The sequence below is a fragment of the Neomonachus schauinslandi genome, chromosome 10 (genome assembly GCF_002201575.2).
Source record: "Neomonachus schauinslandi chromosome 10, ASM220157v2, whole genome shotgun sequence".
NCBI lineage: Eukaryota > Metazoa > Chordata > Mammalia > Carnivora > Phocidae > Neomonachus > Neomonachus schauinslandi.
The window spans coordinates 88,943,301-88,962,902 of NC_058412.1; the positions used below are offsets into that span (position 1 = coordinate 88,943,301).

Here is a 19,602-nt window from a genome sequence, read left to right on the forward strand (position 1 = left end):
CTCGTGGGACAAGTAGAAGGCGGCGATGCCCAAAGGCCAGAAGCAGCAGAGCATGGAGAAGACGCTGAGGCCCAAGTGGTCCCTTGGGGGCATCATGAGGAAGTTGTCCTCGCTCTCTGTGTCGCTCGAGTAGTCGCTCTGCAAGACAGAAATGGGCAGGGATGGGACAGAAGAAGAGAGCATTAACAATGGAGTCACTCTATGATGCCCCGGTCGTGGGTGTCGAGCCTGGCGCAGAGCAAACCCCCCTGATAAGGTCACTGTTGTTATTGTGCAAGTATACTTCCCTAAAGAAAGGAAGCCCCTGGTTAAGGAGATCTTTATCAAGAACAGGAGGAGAAAAATCCCAAGTACTTGGCTCTTGGGTTGTTCCGTAGAAGGTCGATTCCTACAGAAGTCCATTATTTCACAGATCTTTGGGATCCAGGGACACACAGTGGGGATAGAGGTTTAATCTATATGAGGATGGGATGGGCACACTCACCAGCATGTGGACTCCTCTCTTTATTCTAAGACTTCAAACTGGTTTACAGGGCTAGGCAGGGCCAGTGTGGGGCAAGGGGACAGTCCTTGAACCCCCTTCATTTCCTTAGACTCTGATCTGAGTTAGGATGTTGCTGGGCCTAGAGTCCACCCCGGGTGTTTGTGCTCATCCCAGAGGAGCTGATGGCTGCTGTGTGAGAAAGCTCCTCTGGGATGAGGCCACTTGGCAGGCCCACGGGCTCCTCCCAGCCCTGGCAGAGCCTCCTAGGGAGTCTGGTACAGGGGTCAGGGACTGGCACAGGGATTTGCAAAAAGCAGCTCAGAAGACTCCAGCACTCACCGAGCAATGGGAACCGGGGACCAAACCTCCCTGCCGAAAGCTCCCTAGCTCCAGGATGCTAGATGGCCGTCCTCCCACCAGCACCTCCACCTCTAGATGCTGTGCCCAGAGGATGCTTTTAGCCTCAGGGATTATTCCACTTGCTGGGCCCCCATCCTGAATTTTCTCTCCTCATCAAAACATGGCACACTCAACGCTGACTCATCCAAAAACCAGGGCCAGCCTATCTCTGTGCTTATTTTAAGCAAAGACGGGATTGCATTTTACTCCAGATTTTGTTTCCTAAAAAAGAACTGGAGCATTTGTTCCTGAAAGAGGGTCATTAACTTCCTCACTCCCTTTGCCAGCGCCAGAGGTGGTTAAACATGCAGCCTCCAGCTGCAGGGTGGAGGCATTCCGTGCACACTGCAGACAGGCTGGCCGCTTCCTCAGGTGGCTCCAGGGCAGGCGGTGACCTGAGGCACCAAACACCCGGGGGGACACCGTGTATGAGCGTTGTGCTGTGTGGATGCTGTCACTGCCAGGACACCCCCAGCAATGCCGCTGTATGTCTCTCTTGACATTCCCACGCACAGACAGACAGATGAAGCCCACAGGGGACCATGGATCCCTCCCTATCTTGGTTAACTAAATGCACATATCACTGCCAATCAGAGCCTCCAGTTGGCGAGCAGACAGCCGCGGGGCTGCAGGGAATTAATGGAAACTTCCTGTTAGGACTCTGTTTCTGGGTAGTTGAGGGAGAACAGGCACATTCTGAGGGTATCATTCAAATCGCAAACAAGGACCCTCTCCAGAGGACCTGTGCTTGAAGCGGGCGATGCACTGTGGACACAGCCCCCCTCCACCCATCCCACACTTGCACACATGCACACCCCCGCCCCTGCCACCGATGAGTCAGGAGCTGGGAGGTATCCCTTGTCACAGGGGGCTGGCTCCTTCCCACCAGGCAGGCTCTCTGCCCTGGGAAGACACTTGCCCCTCACGACACATCCCTCCACGAGTCTGGGACCACACAGCCTCTACCAACCCCCCCACCCCCCGACAGAGCCTGGTCTGTGAAATTTCTATTCTTTTCACTCTGTAGCACTGCTTTCCATATGGTCTCTCAAACAATGAAGGGAAATGAGAATCACAATCCCTATGTCTGTCTGGAAAGGGCACTGAGCAGCCCCTGGAATGCACAATTCACAGGTGAGACCTGGGGTCGGAGGGCTGGCCAGGGAGAGATGCACGTGTGCCCGTCTGCTGGGAAGCCAAAATCTTTTGATCTCAATGAAGGAGTGCAATGTCCTGGCTGAGCCTGAGTGTCCTCACGGCTGTGTGTCTCCAGACAAGCAGCCACATGCCAACGCCTTGGCCTCTAGACCCTCACTCTGGGAACAGCAGAGTGTCAGTGCCGTTGGGTGGCTTAGCCGTGATGCAAAGGGTCCTCTGCATGAGGAGCTGGCGAGGTCTGGGAAGGGAGGCACCTACGGTGACAGTGCCAGGGCAGGCCATGACTGTGACCAGAGAGCCCCTGGGAGGGCTGGAGGTCGAGGTATAAAAGAACAGCCACTTCCTCCAGCCCTGGACTCAGACATGGAGCTAATGGGCGTCACACCAACCGGTCAGGATGCTGCAGGTGGATGTGCTTGCACACGGCCAACAGCTCTGTCAATGGATATTTTCGTTTCTCGGCTTTTGTGGGGCTTTTTGTTTGTTTTAGTTTACGAAGAGTTTATATACCTGCGCTGGCTGGAGTCTCAGGGCAACTCTGGAAATAGGTGTCATTACTATTTTTATTGTTATTTCTACTTTACGAAGGACAACGCTGGGCTCGAGAGCTAAGCGTCTTGCCAAATCACAGAAGTGCCCAGTCAGTGGCCACTCCTTCCAGAACTCTGTAGTGTTAGCTGTGCTGGACAGCAACCACTGCTAAAAGCAAACCCCATTTGGGCTCAGTTGCATCTTGCCCAAAGGTGAGGTGTCTTCTCCGCCCTGCCCATCCCTGAGATTCCAGTGACCGCTCCGGACTGGTCTGCTTCATGGTGGCTACAGGGTCGCCAGTGGGAGTACTGGGCAGGGAGAGCCCCCCCAGTCACGTGCCGTGTGAACTGTTGCCACAGACCACATAGGTACGCTGAGCCCCGACTTCCATTTTTGGAATCTGCCTAGAATTACACTGCTATCCCCATGAAGCAAAGAATTAGATTTCAGGGCACTCCCCCAAAATCTTCACAGATTTTTATTTAGAAGCATAAGGGAACCACACTCTGTAAATTGCAAAGTTGTGGCTACACGGTACCAAAATAATTAGTCAATTTTGATTAAAATAGATTTTAAAAATTCAGGCAAATTACAGGGCAGACAGAAACAGCCCAGTCCATTTTATGTTCTGTCTTCCATCAGCGGCTGTTCTGTGGGTATAAGCAGCCGTGGGCATCTTGCCACCAACAAGGAGGAGAGGAGATGAGAGGAGGCTTGCCTGGGCGAGGCTGAGTAGACACCAATACACCAAATAGGGAAAACACACGCAACCACCAGCACCAAGAAATTCATCACGCACAGCAGCTGTTTCTAAAAATGCTCTTCCTGGGTCATCAGATTAGAGAATTGCAAGGCCGACTGAAAGCATTCCAAGGGGGCTTACAGTCCCTGCAGGGGCCCTGCTCCGCGGTGGCCAGTACGGAGCAGGCCCAGGCAGAGGAGGGCGCTGTTGAGTCCACGGGCACCTCACACAACGGGCCCATTCTCTGCCTGGTTCCATCACCTCCGCTCAGAGCGACAGCTCTTGACCCCGTGGGGTTTTCTTCATTAGGGTATTTTAATAAAACAGTCATAATGCCAGGCATGATGCCCTGTGTTTTGCACATCACAATTCGCTCGGCTATGTGAGCCTGGGCTGCGAGGAAGCCATTTTAGGGGCACATAGCTGGGCTCAGGCATGTCATTTGGTGTCACTCAAGGCCTCACACATCCTCCTGCCGACCCCTCTGGGCCTCGAACTGCCCTCCCATCTCCCCCGGATGCTGCTTGCTCCTCTGCAGCGCCGCTCTGCATGGCCCCAAGGAGAGAATGTTGGGGAACAGAGCAGGATGGCACAGCCCCGGCTTCGAATGCAGGGCTCCCCACAGAGGCTCCCTTTCTAGGAATGCAGGGGTGTTTGTTCTAGAGTGTTTTTAACAGCACTGTTTAAAAACAGCTAAATCACAGAAGAATTCTACATAGAATTCTATGGATTCACGGAAAATGATGTTTATAAAAACTCAGATGAAAAACTAGAGTAGAATGTCAGAAATTAGATGCTTCTGGATGGTGAGGACATTGGTGATTTTTTTCTTTCTGCATTTCTGGGCTTTAGCATTTTTCTACAACAAGCAAGGTCATTTGACAATGAAAATTATAAAGGTGCAGATGTGCTAACAGGCGCAGGGCTTCCGCCATCCCTTCATCCTCACATAGAACCCTGCGGAATATGGTTTCGCTGAGATTCGGTACAGAGAAATTGCACAACGTGGGCCCAGCGCCCGAAGAGCTGCTGGTGGAGCAGCTCGGAACTCATCACACCCCTGAGCCTGCTCGCTGACACACGTCAGGCCTGACCCCGTCACTGGTCCCCTTGGCCTTGTCTCACGGGGGGTCAACACCAGAGGCCTCCAAGCAGCCCACGACACACATCTGTGCCGACGAGCATGCCGGCCATAGCCATGTGGATCCACTTAAACTGAAATTACCTAAAATCAAATATACCTAACGATTAGTTCCTCAGCCAAACTACCACATGCCAAGGGCTCAGCTGCCCCAGGCGGCAGCCGCCTATCCCTGACAGCCCAGGATAGAACATTTGCAGCCTCTCAAAAAGTTCTATCAGACGTCACTGTCTTATAGGATCTGACCCCTATTAACTCTGCCCTCACTGTCTTTCGCCCCCAGGGAACTCTCTGCTATTCCTGCAATATGCTCAGTGAGTACCTGCCTCAGGGCCCCTGCACTTGATGTTCCTCAGCCTGGAACACTCTGCGCCAGAAGACACACAGGATTGACTTCCTCACTTCATGTGGGGCTTTGCTCAAATGCCATTCCTCATTATGGCTTTCCCTGGATACCCTGCAAGACTGCCACCGCTGGCCCCATTACTGTCCCTTTCCCTGCCCGGCGCGTCACCTTTGTACCACATGTGGCACTGGCTTCTTTACTCTGTGACTCTTCCTTGAAGCAAAAGGAGGGCAGGAAACTTTGCATGTTTTGCCCACAGCTGCAGCCTAACTGCTCAGAACAGTGCCGGGCACATAGTAGGCACCCACAGCACATGTGCTGAATGAAAGCAGAATTCACATGTGCACGTAGCCAGCATGGACGGTACCAACCGAAGCAACAAAGCTCCCAGGATTTGCCCAGAGGGCACTGGAGTAACTAGGGGATTCGCTCCAAGCGGGCTATTGGTGCCCATGAATACGCTGCCTCCAGCCCTGCTTCCCACCTTGGCTCCTCTCCTCTCCCCCCCTGAAGTGCTTCCCTATGCACCCCAGGGTGCACAGCCTAACCGTCCATTAGGTGCGACCGCAGCGAGGGTGGGGGAGAGCGGTGGCTCGGGCAGGCTCAAGGCTGTCTTACTTAGGGCAGCTGATGAGCAGAAGGAAGGAGCCAGCACAAGTATGCAGGCAGGTGGATGCAGTTTCCGCAGCCTCCGTGTGTCTGTCAGGGGCATACCCAGTGGTCGGTGGCCTTGCAGCCGGCACGGAGGGGGAGACGCCCTGTCTACAACAGATGATTGATTACTTCGGCCATATAGTTTAGTTTCTCCTACTAGGTAGTAATCATCTTATAGACAGAGGTTATTTGCTACATCGGTGCAATGAGGGCAAGAATAAACCAACGAAGTCTTCTGCTTTAACACTGAGACTGCTCTTCGGGCCACTTTGTAAGCACTTGTTTGTTGAGCATGTCGTTGCATTTGGATGGCCCAGTGGAGAATGGGGCAAGGGGCTGGAAAGAGCCCCCCGGCTTCCGGGCTCCCTAGGGAAGCCTGTGTGGGAGGGGGGAGGGGGGTGAGGAAGGGAGGAGACAAGAGGGTGGGCGGGGTTGGGGGTGGCTCGGCAGCAGGGCCCTCAGCAGGGGGGCAGGGTAGAGACCACCCCGGAAAGAATCCCAAGTCCACGTATGTCACCCCCTTCCCGGTGCTCAGCAAGGGCCAAGGAATTCGGGAGTTTGGAATTTGGGAGTCAGCCCAGACAAGGAGCAAAGCAGATTATGAAGGCAGAACCTCAGCCTTTGCTCCAGTCTCTTTCAAGTATGCGATGCTCGGAGCTCATGCTTCACAGGGCAGCTTCCTTCTGCCCTGCATGGGGACAGCCCAGAGCAGGCACGACCAGACTTTCAGACTTTCCCCAGCAACGCTCAGCAGCCATTGCTCCCGAACTCATGCCCTGGCTCATCTTTGGAAGGTGAAACTATGTGCAGTGTCAGTAAAGTATCACATGTACTTCACTCTCTATTCTAATTCCTAAAACCTAGGAATTCAGTTATTTTTTGTTAATCAAACTCCCCAGTGATCAGGCAGTTCAAAGAACAGAAATAGAAGATTTCCTAGTAGATACACGTTTTTCACTGCAACATGTTTGATTTGGCTCCAGTAATGACAATCAGTGCATTTGGTTTGGGGGAAACATCACAGTGTGCATGGTATTGCAGGGGCCGCATCATTTCTCACTTAATGGGGGGAGGATGCTTCTGTGCTGTGGTCCATGCGGTGTGCTGGCAGCCCCCTGAAGGGCAGTCTTCAGACCCAAATCACCTGCACTTAAACAGCTCCAGCTCTTCTTGTATGGATGTTGAGTTCCCAAGTAAACTTTTTTTTTTATTATTCTTATGTTAATCCCCATACATTATATCATTAGTTTTAGATGTAGGGTTCCATGATTCATTGTTTGTGCATAACACCCAGTGCTCCATGCAGAATGTGCCCTCCTCAATACCCATTACCAGGCTAACCCATCCTCCCACCCCCCTCCCCTCTAGAACCCTCAGTTTGTTTTTCGGAGTCCATTGTCTCTCAGCCCAAGTAAACTTTTATAAAACAAATGGCTCTCAGCCGAAGGAACGAAGGAAGGATGGAAGAAAGGAAGGAAGGAAGGAAGAATGGAAGGAAGGAAGGAAGGAAGGAAGGAAGGGAAGGAGGAAGGAAGGAAGGAGGGAGGGAGGGAGGGAAAGACCGAAAATGAGGGAATTAATGCATTACTCAGAAGTAAAAATTTTTTTTTTTTTGCCTCCTGGTAGTATCTGGCACAATATTCCCTTGATGATTTTATATTCCTTGAGGAAGGAGGTATTTTTAGAAGGCAATAATCCGGTTAAGAGCATAGAAATATGAAATTTTTCTGAAGACGGGGGAAAAATAAAGTTAACTCAGAAGGGATATCAAATACCACGCCAGTGTCTCCTGCGTTCCAGGACGAATGAGACCCAGTTCCCATGACCCACAGTCCGGGTTACGCCTGTGTAAATAGGTACACACAATGCGGGGTCAGCCACCTCTCAGCGCTCACCTCCCACCTTGCCTGTCTCTTCGGGAAGCTCCAATGTTGATTCCAGGGTTAGAGCGGATGCTCACTAGGAGGAACTACCTCCTGGTTGTTAGCAGGAGAGCTGTTCCTGGGGGCTGAGGTTCTCCCACACTTTGCAGATGGCCCCTCAGGTCCCCAGAGAAAGTCCTCAGGAAGACGGAGGCCAGGCCAGGGGGCTTCTATGTCTTCTTCTCCTGAGGGTCTATGGAGAGCACCTGTTACAGAGCCCATGGAGAAACTGGGGATGTTAGTAGACACCCTAAAAGTTTGAATCAGGGCAATGCTAGATGGAGCAAGACTACCACACTCAGCCAATACCTGGGAGGGGTGAGGAGATGGGGGCCCATAAGTGTGGGTATCCAGGATGATAAACCCCATCCCTGCCAAATAAATAAGCACAAAGCACAAATATGCATCCATGTGTGTAAGACTTAGTGTACAATAACACCACATGAATCAGGTAAAACTGATCTGGGCACAGCAAGCAGTCACTGTGTGTTGGTAATTAGGTTACTTTTTCACAGTCATGTGTTTGTGTTTTATCCAGTGTGGATATAACTGAGTTGTACAGTGGACTTCAGATTTTGTGACAAAACTGAGATTCCGATCTGAAGGCCCCTTGCTCAGTTAAGGACCTGGGGGCAGCATGTGCAAAGGCCCTGGGTCAGGAGCACTGTACACACACAAGGCTCTAGACAGTGAGAGAGAAAATGGTGTGAAGTGGGAGCAGAGAGGTGCTCACAGCCAGACCATGCACAGTACTGGCCACTTTCCACTGCTTGAGAAAACCAAGGCTTATTCTATATCAGGAAATAAATAGGAATGTAGTCTTTTATGGCTAACCTAGTCTTTTACAGTTGTAAACCAACCCTAGCATGTCTAGTTATCATTAACTGCTGACCCAGTTTCTAAAGGTGCATCCCTACTTCTAATCTGTGCTATTCGCATGTGTGATTTTCTGCAAGCTACATACATCATTGCATAAGGCGATGATTGTCCTTTTTAGATCTTCTTGCTTCTAGTCTACATTACATTTGTCTGAGGAACTCAAAACATAATCCACCGAGTTCCTCACTGTTTTCAGATGGAAAGTCCAAGTAGTTGTAGCAAGGTGGATTTGGACTGGTTTGAAGGTGAAGAGGGGAACTAGGACTGAACTCTTAGCCCAGCTCCCTTGCCACTGTGGCGCTCCTCACTCTCAGAGTCCCTCCTGCGCACGGCCAGCATCTGGGATGGAGTGCCTCCTGAATTTTCATGGCCTGGGCACTCTGCCTGCCTCCCCCTTGTCCAGGTGGAATCATGCTCAACCTCACTCACAGAAAGGACAAAGAAAACTACACCAAGACACCATTTTACACCTATTGAGTTGTCAAAAATTAAAAAGCACTATCAAGGTTATTATTAGGCTGTGGGGAAACACGCTGATTGGGATGCAAATTGGTGCAACCTTACGAAGCATATTTGTCAATATAACACAATTTAATATGTGTTTATTTTTGGTCCTGTAACCTCACTTCTAGGAATTTATCCTGAAGAGTCACCTCCAATAATATGAAAATACATATGTGTGAGGTTATTTGCTGCAGCATTGTATGTAATTGCAAACTATTGGAAATGACTTAAATGCTTATTCAAAGGAGAGTGCTCACATAAACTGTGATACATCCACACCATGGAATACAACGCAGCTTAAAACAGCATGAAGGGCACCACTGTAAGCTGACTGGACTGGAACTGAGGGTATCCATTTCCATCTGCCCATAACACACAGTTATATAGATACATTGTAATATATGCACATAAGTATTTCCTAGCTCTGTCTGCCAAAAGTGCCTGAAAACAGTGATCCTCCTCCCAGGGGCAGTGAAGAGACTTAGCACCCAGATGCTGGTTTCTAAATAAAAGCAGCCAGGGTTCTTTGGAGAAATGGCTGATTTCAGGGCTAGGGTTGCCAATATAAAAGATACATCTAGAACAGCTAGGAAATGATGATGAAGATGATTAAGGAATGTGCCCTTACATCAAAAGGGCACAGAAGCCAAATTGAAAGGGCTGTCGAGTATATAACAAAGTAAGCATCATAATAAATAAACAATAAATAGTGTAGTAAATGGAATAGTAACCCATTGAATAAAATAAGAATCAATGACACAGCCTGAAATAAAGTTCTAAATGAGGGAAACAATATATATGGGGGAAGGGAAAACTGTTTCACAGTGGAATGCCAACCAATAAATACAGAAGGGACTATGGGATTACCAATTGTGGGAGAATGCTAAAACCAGCAGGTAAATGACGAGTGGGACATAGGATGTCCCCATAGTCTCATAATACCTCCTTACAGGATACTGATTGATTGCAAAGAATTGCTATCTCTTGGCCAGTGAGAAGCTTGGCTAGCACCATCATCAGCAGGTGAAGAAAGTTATGTGTCACGCTGACACCATGGGCCTCCTGATGCCTTGTGCCAGGAAGGGCATGGCTTCACTTCTGTGGTGGTCTTGCCAAAAACACAGGAGGTCAAAAACTGTGTGGGTCAAATAGCCAAACTGAAAAGAGCTGAGATGTCCATTAACAGATGAATGGATAAAGAAGCTGTGGTTCATATATACAATGGAATATTACTCAGCAATCAAAAAGGATGAATACCCACCATTTACAAGGATGTGGATGGAACTGGAGGGGATTATGCTAAGTGAAATAAGTCAAGCAGAGAAAGACAATTATATGGTTTTACTCATATGTGGAACAGAAGAAACAGCACAGAGGATCCTAGGGGAAGGGAGGGAAAACTGAAGGGGAAGTCACCAGAGAAGGAGATAAACCATGAGAAACTTTTAACTATAGGAAACAAACTGAGGGTTGCTGGAGAGGAGGTGGGTGGGCGATGGGGTAACTGGGTGATGGGCATTAAAGAGGGCATGTGGTGTGATGAGCACTGGTGTTATATTTAACTGATGAATTATTGAACTCTACATCTGAAACTAAAGATGTACTATATGTTGGCTAATTGAATTTAAATAAAAAAAAACAAAAAAACCCTGCGTGGGTCAAATAGGTGGATTTTTTTCAATAAATACAGTACAGTAAATGTATTTTCTCATAATTTTCTTTATAAGGTTTTCTCTAGCTTACTTTATTGTAAGAATACAATATATAATATAACACACAAAATACGTGTTGTTTATGTTATCGGTGAGGCTTCTGGTCAACAGCAGGCTATTAGTAGTTAAGTTTTGGGGGAGTCAAAAGCTATATGTAAATTTGTGACCATGTGGGGTCAGTGCCCTACCCCCTGTGTTGTTCAAGAGTCACCTGTATATGGATAGAGAGAATGATGAAGGAAGTATGGTGAACTATTGACCCTGAGGAAAACAGGGTGACAAACATATAGGAGTTTTTATACTGGTCTTGTAACTTTTCTGTATGTCTAAAATTATTTCAAAAATAAAAAGTAAAAAAAAAATCTTTCCTACTTATGCCATTTTAGAAGGAGAAAATTATACTTTAAATTGATTTCTTAACCAACTGAGCCACCCAGGCGCCCACTTTAAATTGATTTCTTTTCCTTTAGGGACTATGCATTGCATACATTGTTTTCTTTTTTCGGTTGTGCTTTAATGGAAACACTGTGAGCATTATGGGAAAAAATGAAAAAATATTGAATTCACTTTTTTCATGAAACATGAATAATTCATTTTACATTGCAATTTGGTATTCCATCAAGCTTGTCCTTTTCATGTTTCCACAGAGAAACTATTTAGTGGCATTTTGGTATCACACACCTGCCCACGAGAGCACAGCACGTCCAACACCTCAGAGAGGTCTGGCGGAGCTAAACAAGCCCAAGGGGGCTTCCAGAATAAAGCAGGGGCACCACACACAGTGAGAAGTATCATTTCCCAGGACAGGGCAACTGAGTGCCACTGCCAGGGCCCATGGGAGCAATAGGCTCCTGGGGGATCTGGCAGAGGATGGCTCATTAGTGCCCACAGTGAGGCTATTCACAGGATGCCCAACCTTAAGAGCTCAGAGAAAAGCAATGGATGAAATTTCAGGCTGAGGAGGGTGAGGAGGGGCAGGCTGAGAGCCAGAGGAGCCTGGCAGAACATGAGCTCTCCTAGGCATAACAGGCAAGCTTGGAGGAATGTGACATCATCCATCCACAACTCTCCATCTACCCAGCACATAGTCTGTGAGTCTCTAGTAAGGGATTATTCTAGATGCTGTGGGAGGGGTGCAGGTGAACACCACAGTGCCCCTTCTTTTAAGAGATCACTGGTCATCTCTGCTCCCCCTACCCTGCCCAGCCCTGTCCTCCACCCCAGGGAACCAGTAACCTCTTTTGTTTGAGTGAGAGGCTTGACCGTCTTGCTCCAGAATTGGTAGAATGTGGATCCCCCACCTGACTTGTTCAATGTCTCTTCTGTCCTCTCAGAATTTCAGGCATTGGACAAAGTCACCAGCCCTTACGTGCTGTGAGACCCCTGAATCCACATCTTCCATCTCTACAACGAGAAAAGACAACTTCGCAAAACATGGGATCAAGGAGAATCTTGCATTTATGTGGTTACAGAAGCCACCTGCCTGGTCTCTCTTAGCTCACTGAGGGCCCATGGACCATAACCCCACATATCTGGAAGCAACTGTGACCCATGTGGGCTCCCTAGTTTGTAAGAATTAGAATATTTTCCAAACCAAAGGTTGCTTCTGTGCAAAATCCAATTATAGTTAACCTCTGGCTACATATCAAGGGATTGACTGGGGTGTTCTAGGTAATCAGATACCAGCCATTTAATAAAAACCATTAATTTCCTCATTTTCTTTATTGTTCTAAAATATTCTGCTTTACTGAAAGGAAAACATGTATCTAAGTTGTATTTTTAGTTAGTTTTTGAAACCTATAGATAGAATGTTAAAATTCATTAAAGATGACCTCATACAATATGCATATGTGTGTATATATATGTGTATATATGTATAAACTATTTCAGTGTGTGTTCAATTGAAACAGTTTTAGACTCACATAAAAGTTTCAGAAATAGAACAGAGTTCCTGTAGAAATTGCAAAGATAGAACAGAGAGTTCACACATACCCTACAGTGCCTCTTACATAAGTGCAGCACATGATCAAAATCAGGACATTGACTCGGGAGCAAGGCTAAACCAGACACCTAAATCGGATTTCACAGCTTAGCCATGCCCTCCTTTGTTTGTTTGATTGTTTGTTGTCTAAAGGCCTATGAGTTTGTTGCATGTGTAGATTATGTAGCCACTACAAAAATCAGGATATAAGGAAGGTCCCATCACCTCCAAAAAACTCTTTCTTGTTATCGCTGCCTTTTTATAGTTACCTTCTTTCTCCCAACCTCAACTCTTGGCAACCACAGAGCTGCTGCCTGTTGCTACACTTTTATCTTTTGGAGCATGTCAGAGCAATGGAATCAGACAGTATGCTACCATTAAGACTCGCCTTGTCTGCTCAGCACAATACCTGGGTGTTCAGCAATGCATTCCTTTTATTCCTGAGTGATATTGCATGATAAGGAAGTGCCACCATCCATGAACGAAGCTCATCCATTCATCCACTGGAGGACGTTAGTTTCTAGGTTTTGGTTATTACAAATAAATGCTATGATATACACATATAGGTTTCTGTGCGGACATAAGTTTTCATTTCTTTAGAGCAAATACCCAGGAGTGGGATCATTGCACCGGATATTTGTGTAACTTTATAAGAAAGCGACTGACTTTTCCAGCATGGCTCTACCCTTCTGCATTCCTACCAGTGATGAATGAGAGTTCATTGCTTCATCCTCCCCAGCACTTGGTAGTGTCCGTGGCTTGTATGTCAGCCATTCTAAAAGGTGTGCCCTGCCATCTCATCATGGTTTGAGCCTGTGTCCCCGATGGCTAATGATGCTGAAAGTTTTTGTGTGCTTAGCTGCCATCTGCATACCCTATTTGATGAAGTGTCTGTTCAAATCTTTTGCCCTTTTAGAAGTTAGATTATTTGATTTCCTACTTTAGAGTTTAGAGAGTTTTTAAATATACTCTGGATACACATTCTTTGTCAGACATGTGATTTGCAAATATTTTTCTTGCAGTCCGCAGCTTGTCTTTTCATATTTAAAGCATCTTTTTTTCAGAGTAAATTTCTAATTTTGATGAAGTCAAATTTATCTATCCTTTCCCTTAGGGATTGTGCTTCTAATTTCACATCTAAAAACTCTTCACCTAACTCTAGGTTACAGAGATTTCCTATGTTTTCCTCTACACCTGTTAGACTTACACACTTAACATTTAAATGTGAATGCGACAGCCCATTTCTTTTTCAGAGCAACATTGCCACCATTTGTGCAGTAAATTAACTCAACCACAAAAACACAGTGGCCTGTCAACACAAACTCCAGAAATGAAATACGACGCTGGGAATGGTGTATGATAATTGTGAAACAGAAGGTTAAAAGTGGATTAGTGAATAAGTGGTACAGAGACAACAGCTTTCTTATTTCTTGCATCAACACGCACTCCAGCAGATAAAATGTACATGACAGTGAAAATAAGTACATAGAGAAGGCACCCATCCTTCACTCAGATTCTACCATTAGCATCACTACTATACTGACTTTATGATACATTTACCAATTTGTTCATTCTTCTATCCATCCATCACTTCATCTAACCTTCGTTTGGATGCATTTCAAAGTAAGCTGCAGACATCAGTATACTCCCCCTAAACACTGCAGCATGCATGTCGCCAACTGAGGTTCAGTATTTATTTTCCAGAGTAAAATTGACAAAAATTGATTTTAATAAAAAAAAACTGGCATTTCTGCTTCTGATTTAGGTAATTTAATCAACAATGACAAAAAGATACAAGTTAGTTATTATGGTAGAATGGAAAAAGTACAGGATTTAGAGTTCAAGTTTGGTCTGTCTCTCCTAGCTGTGTGACCTTGGGCAAGTCACCCATGTCCTGGGGTCTGGCTGTCCTTGGAGGCTCACTTAGGGGCTTTAAGATTCCTGATGCTTGGGTCCTCTGATGTTCTAAGCATCAGGGATTTTATAAGTATTTTATATGTGATTGTAAGTTTTATATGTGATTCTAATATGCAGCTAAGATGGAAAACCACTGTCTGGAACCTCAAGTTCATGATCTGTAAAATAGGGGTGCCACATCTTCCTGATCAAGCTAGTGAAAACACTAGGGATGAAAGCATACAAGAAGTGAGTCACTCTTCCTTACATGTACTACCTGAGTATTGAATCATTTCTTCTTGCCTTTTCTTTGCACCACAGAGAAATTCTCTTAATATGGTCCAAACATAAATATCCTTAAAAAGTTAAGGGTAAGAAGTGGGGATAATCGTTAGTTTGCAGACATTCCAGAATTTGTATTTCTGATCCCAAGAAGTGCCAATTTCTTTCTCAACAGGTTGGCTCTTGCAGGGCATGCACTTTCTGTCTCCTGACAGGGGGTGAGACAGTTTCTATAAGCAGATTTTGTGATGAGCTAGCAGATATTAATCCTGCTATGCAGCACCCCCCACCCCTGCCACAGTTTCTTGGGTCTTTACAATGAGTTATGCACTTACACTATCTCAGAGAACCCCAATTTATCAAGTAGTGGACTTGGTGACTCCTGACACTTATTTTTTTTATTAAATATTTAATTTATTTATTTAACAGAAAGAGAGAGAGAGAGAGAGCACAAGCAGGGGAACGGCTGGCAGAGGGAGAAGCAGGCTCCCCGCTGAGCAGGACCCTGGGATCATGACCTGAGCCAAAGGCAGACGCTTAAGCGACTGAGCCACCCAGGTGCCCCAACTCTGTCACTTCTAAGAAGTGTGACCAGTGGGTCCAGGACCACACCATCTGTTCATCTGAACCAGTTTAAGCTGCAGTGAATCTTCTGAAAGAGGATTACAAAAAAAGTGGTACCCACTGTCTTATTTCATCCCCAGCCTGGAGACTAGCCCTTACTAATACAACAAATACTATGTGTACCTTTTACCTTCTGATAGCACATTTTGAGTGTTAATGGAAATATAGGAATTTTTTAAAAAGATTTATTTATTTTAGAGACAGAGAGAGTAGGAAGGAGGGAGGGAGGGGCAGAGGGAAAGGGAGAGAGTCTTAAGCAGACTCCCCGCTGAGCGCAGAGCCTGAGATCAGAACCTGAGCCAAAAACAAGAGCTGGATACTTAACCAAATGAGCCACCCAGGTGTCCCAATACAGGAATTTTTAATTTTATCATGTTTTGAAAATCCTCTCTGCTGCTTCCAGATCCATAAAGCTGACTGGGATGACATGTGCCTCTCATTTGTTGGCAGCTGGTTCTTTCAAAACTCTCCTCACAATCCTATCACTTTATCACAGGACTTCTGAATACTGAAGTCCTGCCAGCCAGGGTGATTCCAGGTGCTATGAGAAGCACATCAGAATAGACAGATCAGCAGTTGGCCTGGTAAAGAGACAGCCTCCCAAGGGCATCCAGTTCTAGGAGCCTGATATTCACACCTCTTCCCCAGTGCATGCTAACAACAGACAGATGGGGCTGTTACAAGGGACAATTCCAGCTGGAATAATATGGCCCAGTCTGCTAGCAAAGCAGAGAGCTGTGTAAGTCCCTTTTATGAGCACATTTTTTTCCTCCAGGTCATTGCCTGAAGCAAAGATAAAGCTTGAACCTCCAGGAGCCATAGTGCAAGGTTCTCATCTACTTCTTCTATAAAATTGGACCAGTGGCTGGCATTTTTAGAACAAGCAGAGGAGATACGGTGTAGAGGATCCCAGCCCCAGTTACACCCAATACCTCGACATGGAGGCTGAGTGTCAAGAAGTGTGAGGACCCACCCCCGTTATGGAAAGAGCAGCAGTGGGAGGCAGAGGAGGGCAGTGAGGGAGGTAGATCTTGCCCAGAAGGGCACAAGACCCTGGCAGGGCTCACAGGCCACAGAGTGGGGAGGTGTTTCAAGGAGGGAAGTATCCAGAAGGAGAGGTAGGGGGTGGGCTCTCTACATCGGCTTCACACAGGTCAGATCACTTCTGGATTATCCATTTCTTGGTTCATTTCAAGAGGGATCTAGAGGGATCTAAATGGCCAGGAGAGTAGAACACTGTCCTAAGACGAAGAGTGGAGACACTGGGGGTGTTCTGTCCAGGGCCTGGCAGCCTTGGTGGGGACAGTGAGGGGTGTGAGGGGCCATCTCAGAAGAAGACAGACACGGATCCCTGGGCTTCCAGAAGGGTCTGTAAGGAGTAGGTCTACCTCTAAAGTAGGTCTACCAGAAAATGTTTCCAGTAAATGTTGATCTTGAATGTTCTCTGACCGTAAGGGGACTAGGAGAAGCCGTCTGGACCACTGGTCAGGGAAGCTCTCTGTCCTTGCTGCTGAGTGTGGTTCAGGGGCAGCCACAGCAGCATCGGCTGGGAGAGGTGAGAAATGCAGACTCTCAGGCCCCGCCCTGGACTGCCTGAACCTGCACCCTAAAAGCCCTTCCACTACAGGAAGTGATTCTTTCACACACTCAGCTGGACGAGGCTTAGAAGTGTGTGGACGATTAGTTGCCCGGGACGGCTTCTTCCCTGGGAGCTTCTCTCCAGCATGGAGCACCAAGGAGTCCCCTAACTGGGACACTCCCCAGCTTTCTGCCTGAGCTACCTGGCCTTTTTTTTTTTTTTTTTTTTTAGATTTTATTTCTTTATTTGACAGAGAGATAGAGAGACAGCATAAGTAGATAGAGCAGCAGGTAGAGGGAGAGGGAGAAGCAGGCTCCCCACTGAGCAGGGAGCCCGATGCGGGGCTCGATCCCAGGACCCCGGGATCATGACCTGAGTCGAAGGCAGACCCTGAACAGCTGAGCCACCCAGGCATCCCCAGCTACTTGGCTTTTGTCCATCCTCCACTTCGGCAAACAAACAGCAGCAACAACAGTGTGATATACTAATAGCCTCTCCCCTTGTTCTCTGTTCATAGTTCAGCTTCCATCCTTCCTCCAGGATCCTCAGGATCCATGAGCTTCTCCTTCATTTTGTTCATTTTGTTTCAAGATGGAGTCTCTCCAGGTGACAGTGGCTTTCTGGAGCTTGTCTGCACTGACTTCATCCTGCAATGTGATGCAGGTCCTCATGACAGGGCCCAGACGGCTGTCACAGGCACTGAGACGTAGCTCACCTGGCGTGGTACCAATTGGCTAGGGAACAGCTAGGCCCGTGTGTACTGTGGCACACTGGTTCAGGAGGTCAAAATACATGGTGTTTTGAAAGCCAAAAGGCTCAGGGTCAAATTAACCCAGGAATTACTGAATTAAAGTCAACCATATGGGGGCGCCTGGGTGGCTCAGTTGGTTAAGCGACTGCCTTCGGCTCAGGTCATGATCCCGGAGTCCCCGGATCGAGTCCCGCGTCGGACTCCCTGCTCGGCGGGGAGTCTGCTTTGTCCTCTGACCCTATCCCCTCTCATGTGTTCTCTCTCTCATTCTCTCTCTGTCAAATAAATAAATAAAATCTTTAAAAAAAAAAAAAATAAAGTCAACCATATGAATTTTGACTCAGCCAAAACTGACCATAGGACTTGTAGGGCTGTAACTTTGTAAGGAGTATCAGGAGTTTCCAAGGGTTGCCAAACCCTTTCTGTTTTCCCAGGTGAGTGTTCCGTGGAACCCACCTTAGGGAATCTGTGCCAGGGTTGCTGCCTGGAACTGGCCCACAGTTCATAAGCTAAGATGTCCTGGAACAGCTAGTCGGTTAAGATCGTGGCATATACACACCTTCGAACGCTGTATCACACTGCTGGGGCTTGAATTAGCACCACTTGTGGCCTTTACAAAAAATACCGACCCCAGAGATTGTGATTTAATTGGTTTGGGGTGTGACCTCTGAATCCCTGGGTTTAAAAGCTAGGGTGGACACGGATGCCAGCTGAGGGTAGGGCTCTGGACTGAGGGCAGGGCCGGGGAGAGGGTGGGTGTTGTCTGGGCCCTCATTGCCTTTTGATTGCTCCAGCTTTTCTGTTGCTTCTTCCTACTCTACAGCCCACAGAGGAAGAGCTATCTGGGTAAAATCACTGTGGGGTTTCTTTTTTTAATGAAACACCAACGGTGTGTCATTTATAATATTCTTCATGTCATGCTTCCTCCTTATTCCTTATTTGGAGCCTGTCTTTGTTTTTGTGGTTTGTGAAAAACACAATCTGCTCTTGTGTTGCAACACAGTGCGAATGTTGCCTGGGAGCAATTTAACATGCGCCACTAACCAGCAGTCCCAAGACAGGAAGACATGCTGATGCTACCGCAGTGCAGCTCACTGTGCGCCTGGAGGCCCCTGTTCTGTTTCTGCTTCTTGCGCTTGACACGGGTGACTTTGTAAAGAAAACAAAGTCAAGGTCATATAAAATTCTTGCCAAGAAAACTCTCAAGGAGCTTGGGTGCTCACACAGTCTGGCTTCATTTCTATTAAAAAAAAAAATCTTATGAACTTGATCTTGGAATTCTCTTCCCTCTGATAGATTCATTTTTTCATTAATAAATTAATGAGCACAAATACTAACTGCATGCCTACACTGTGGAGCTATGGGCTAAGCAGTGCAGACATACGCAGGAGTTTATACCTCTGCTCCTCACCCTGGAGGCTGCAAACCACTCACTTACAGCTCCTGTGGGAGAAGTGGTCCTCAGACCACCAGTACATGACCCATACTCAGGTCTCCCAGGGCCAGGCTGGGGCCCCCTCTGTGGAACTTAGCCTGAAACTCCCCTCCTAGGCTTGCTGTCCCAGCTGGCTGGCTTGTCTTCCCCAAGAGCATTTCCTTAGTCAATCACTTGCTCATGAATCCTCACATTGCTGTCTTTTTCTGGTCAACTCAACCTAAGACAGCTGTGGCAAAGAAGACAGAAAATAAAACAGTAAGCAAAGAGATTATGAACTGAAACTGCAACATGGATGCTGAGAAGAAGCCAGGCCAGTGAAGGGCAAGGGAAAGAACATTCCAGGCATCAGGAATGGTTGTAGAAACCCCGTGGTTGAAAGACTGAAGGAGCCCCTGAGCCTGCAGGTGGTAGGGAGGCAGCAGGGGCGTGGAAGCCTTGGGAGAGGAGCGCTGCTCATGGCCTCCCTGAAGGCCCACAGGGAGTCTGTATTTTATTGAACTCTGGGTGATCTGCTATCTAGCGATAGTTTTAAAGAGATAAAAGCAAAAGTCCTAGAAGAGGAGGCTCAGTGATTGATTT

The 19,602-nt window shown here is 47.2% G+C and overlaps 1 protein-coding gene across 1 annotated transcript in view; it reads right to left on the bottom strand.

Annotated features, from left to right (window-relative positions):
- Nucleotides 1–19,602, bottom strand: part of SYNDIG1 (synapse differentiation inducing 1) — a 95,749-nt gene that overhangs the window by 63,384 nt on the left and 12,763 nt on the right. The window contains exon 2 of the mRNA XM_021700729.1: nucleotides 1–138. Coding sequence (XP_021556404.1) covers nucleotides 1–138 — 138 coding nt within the window. The remainder of the gene's footprint in view (nucleotides 139–19,602) is intronic.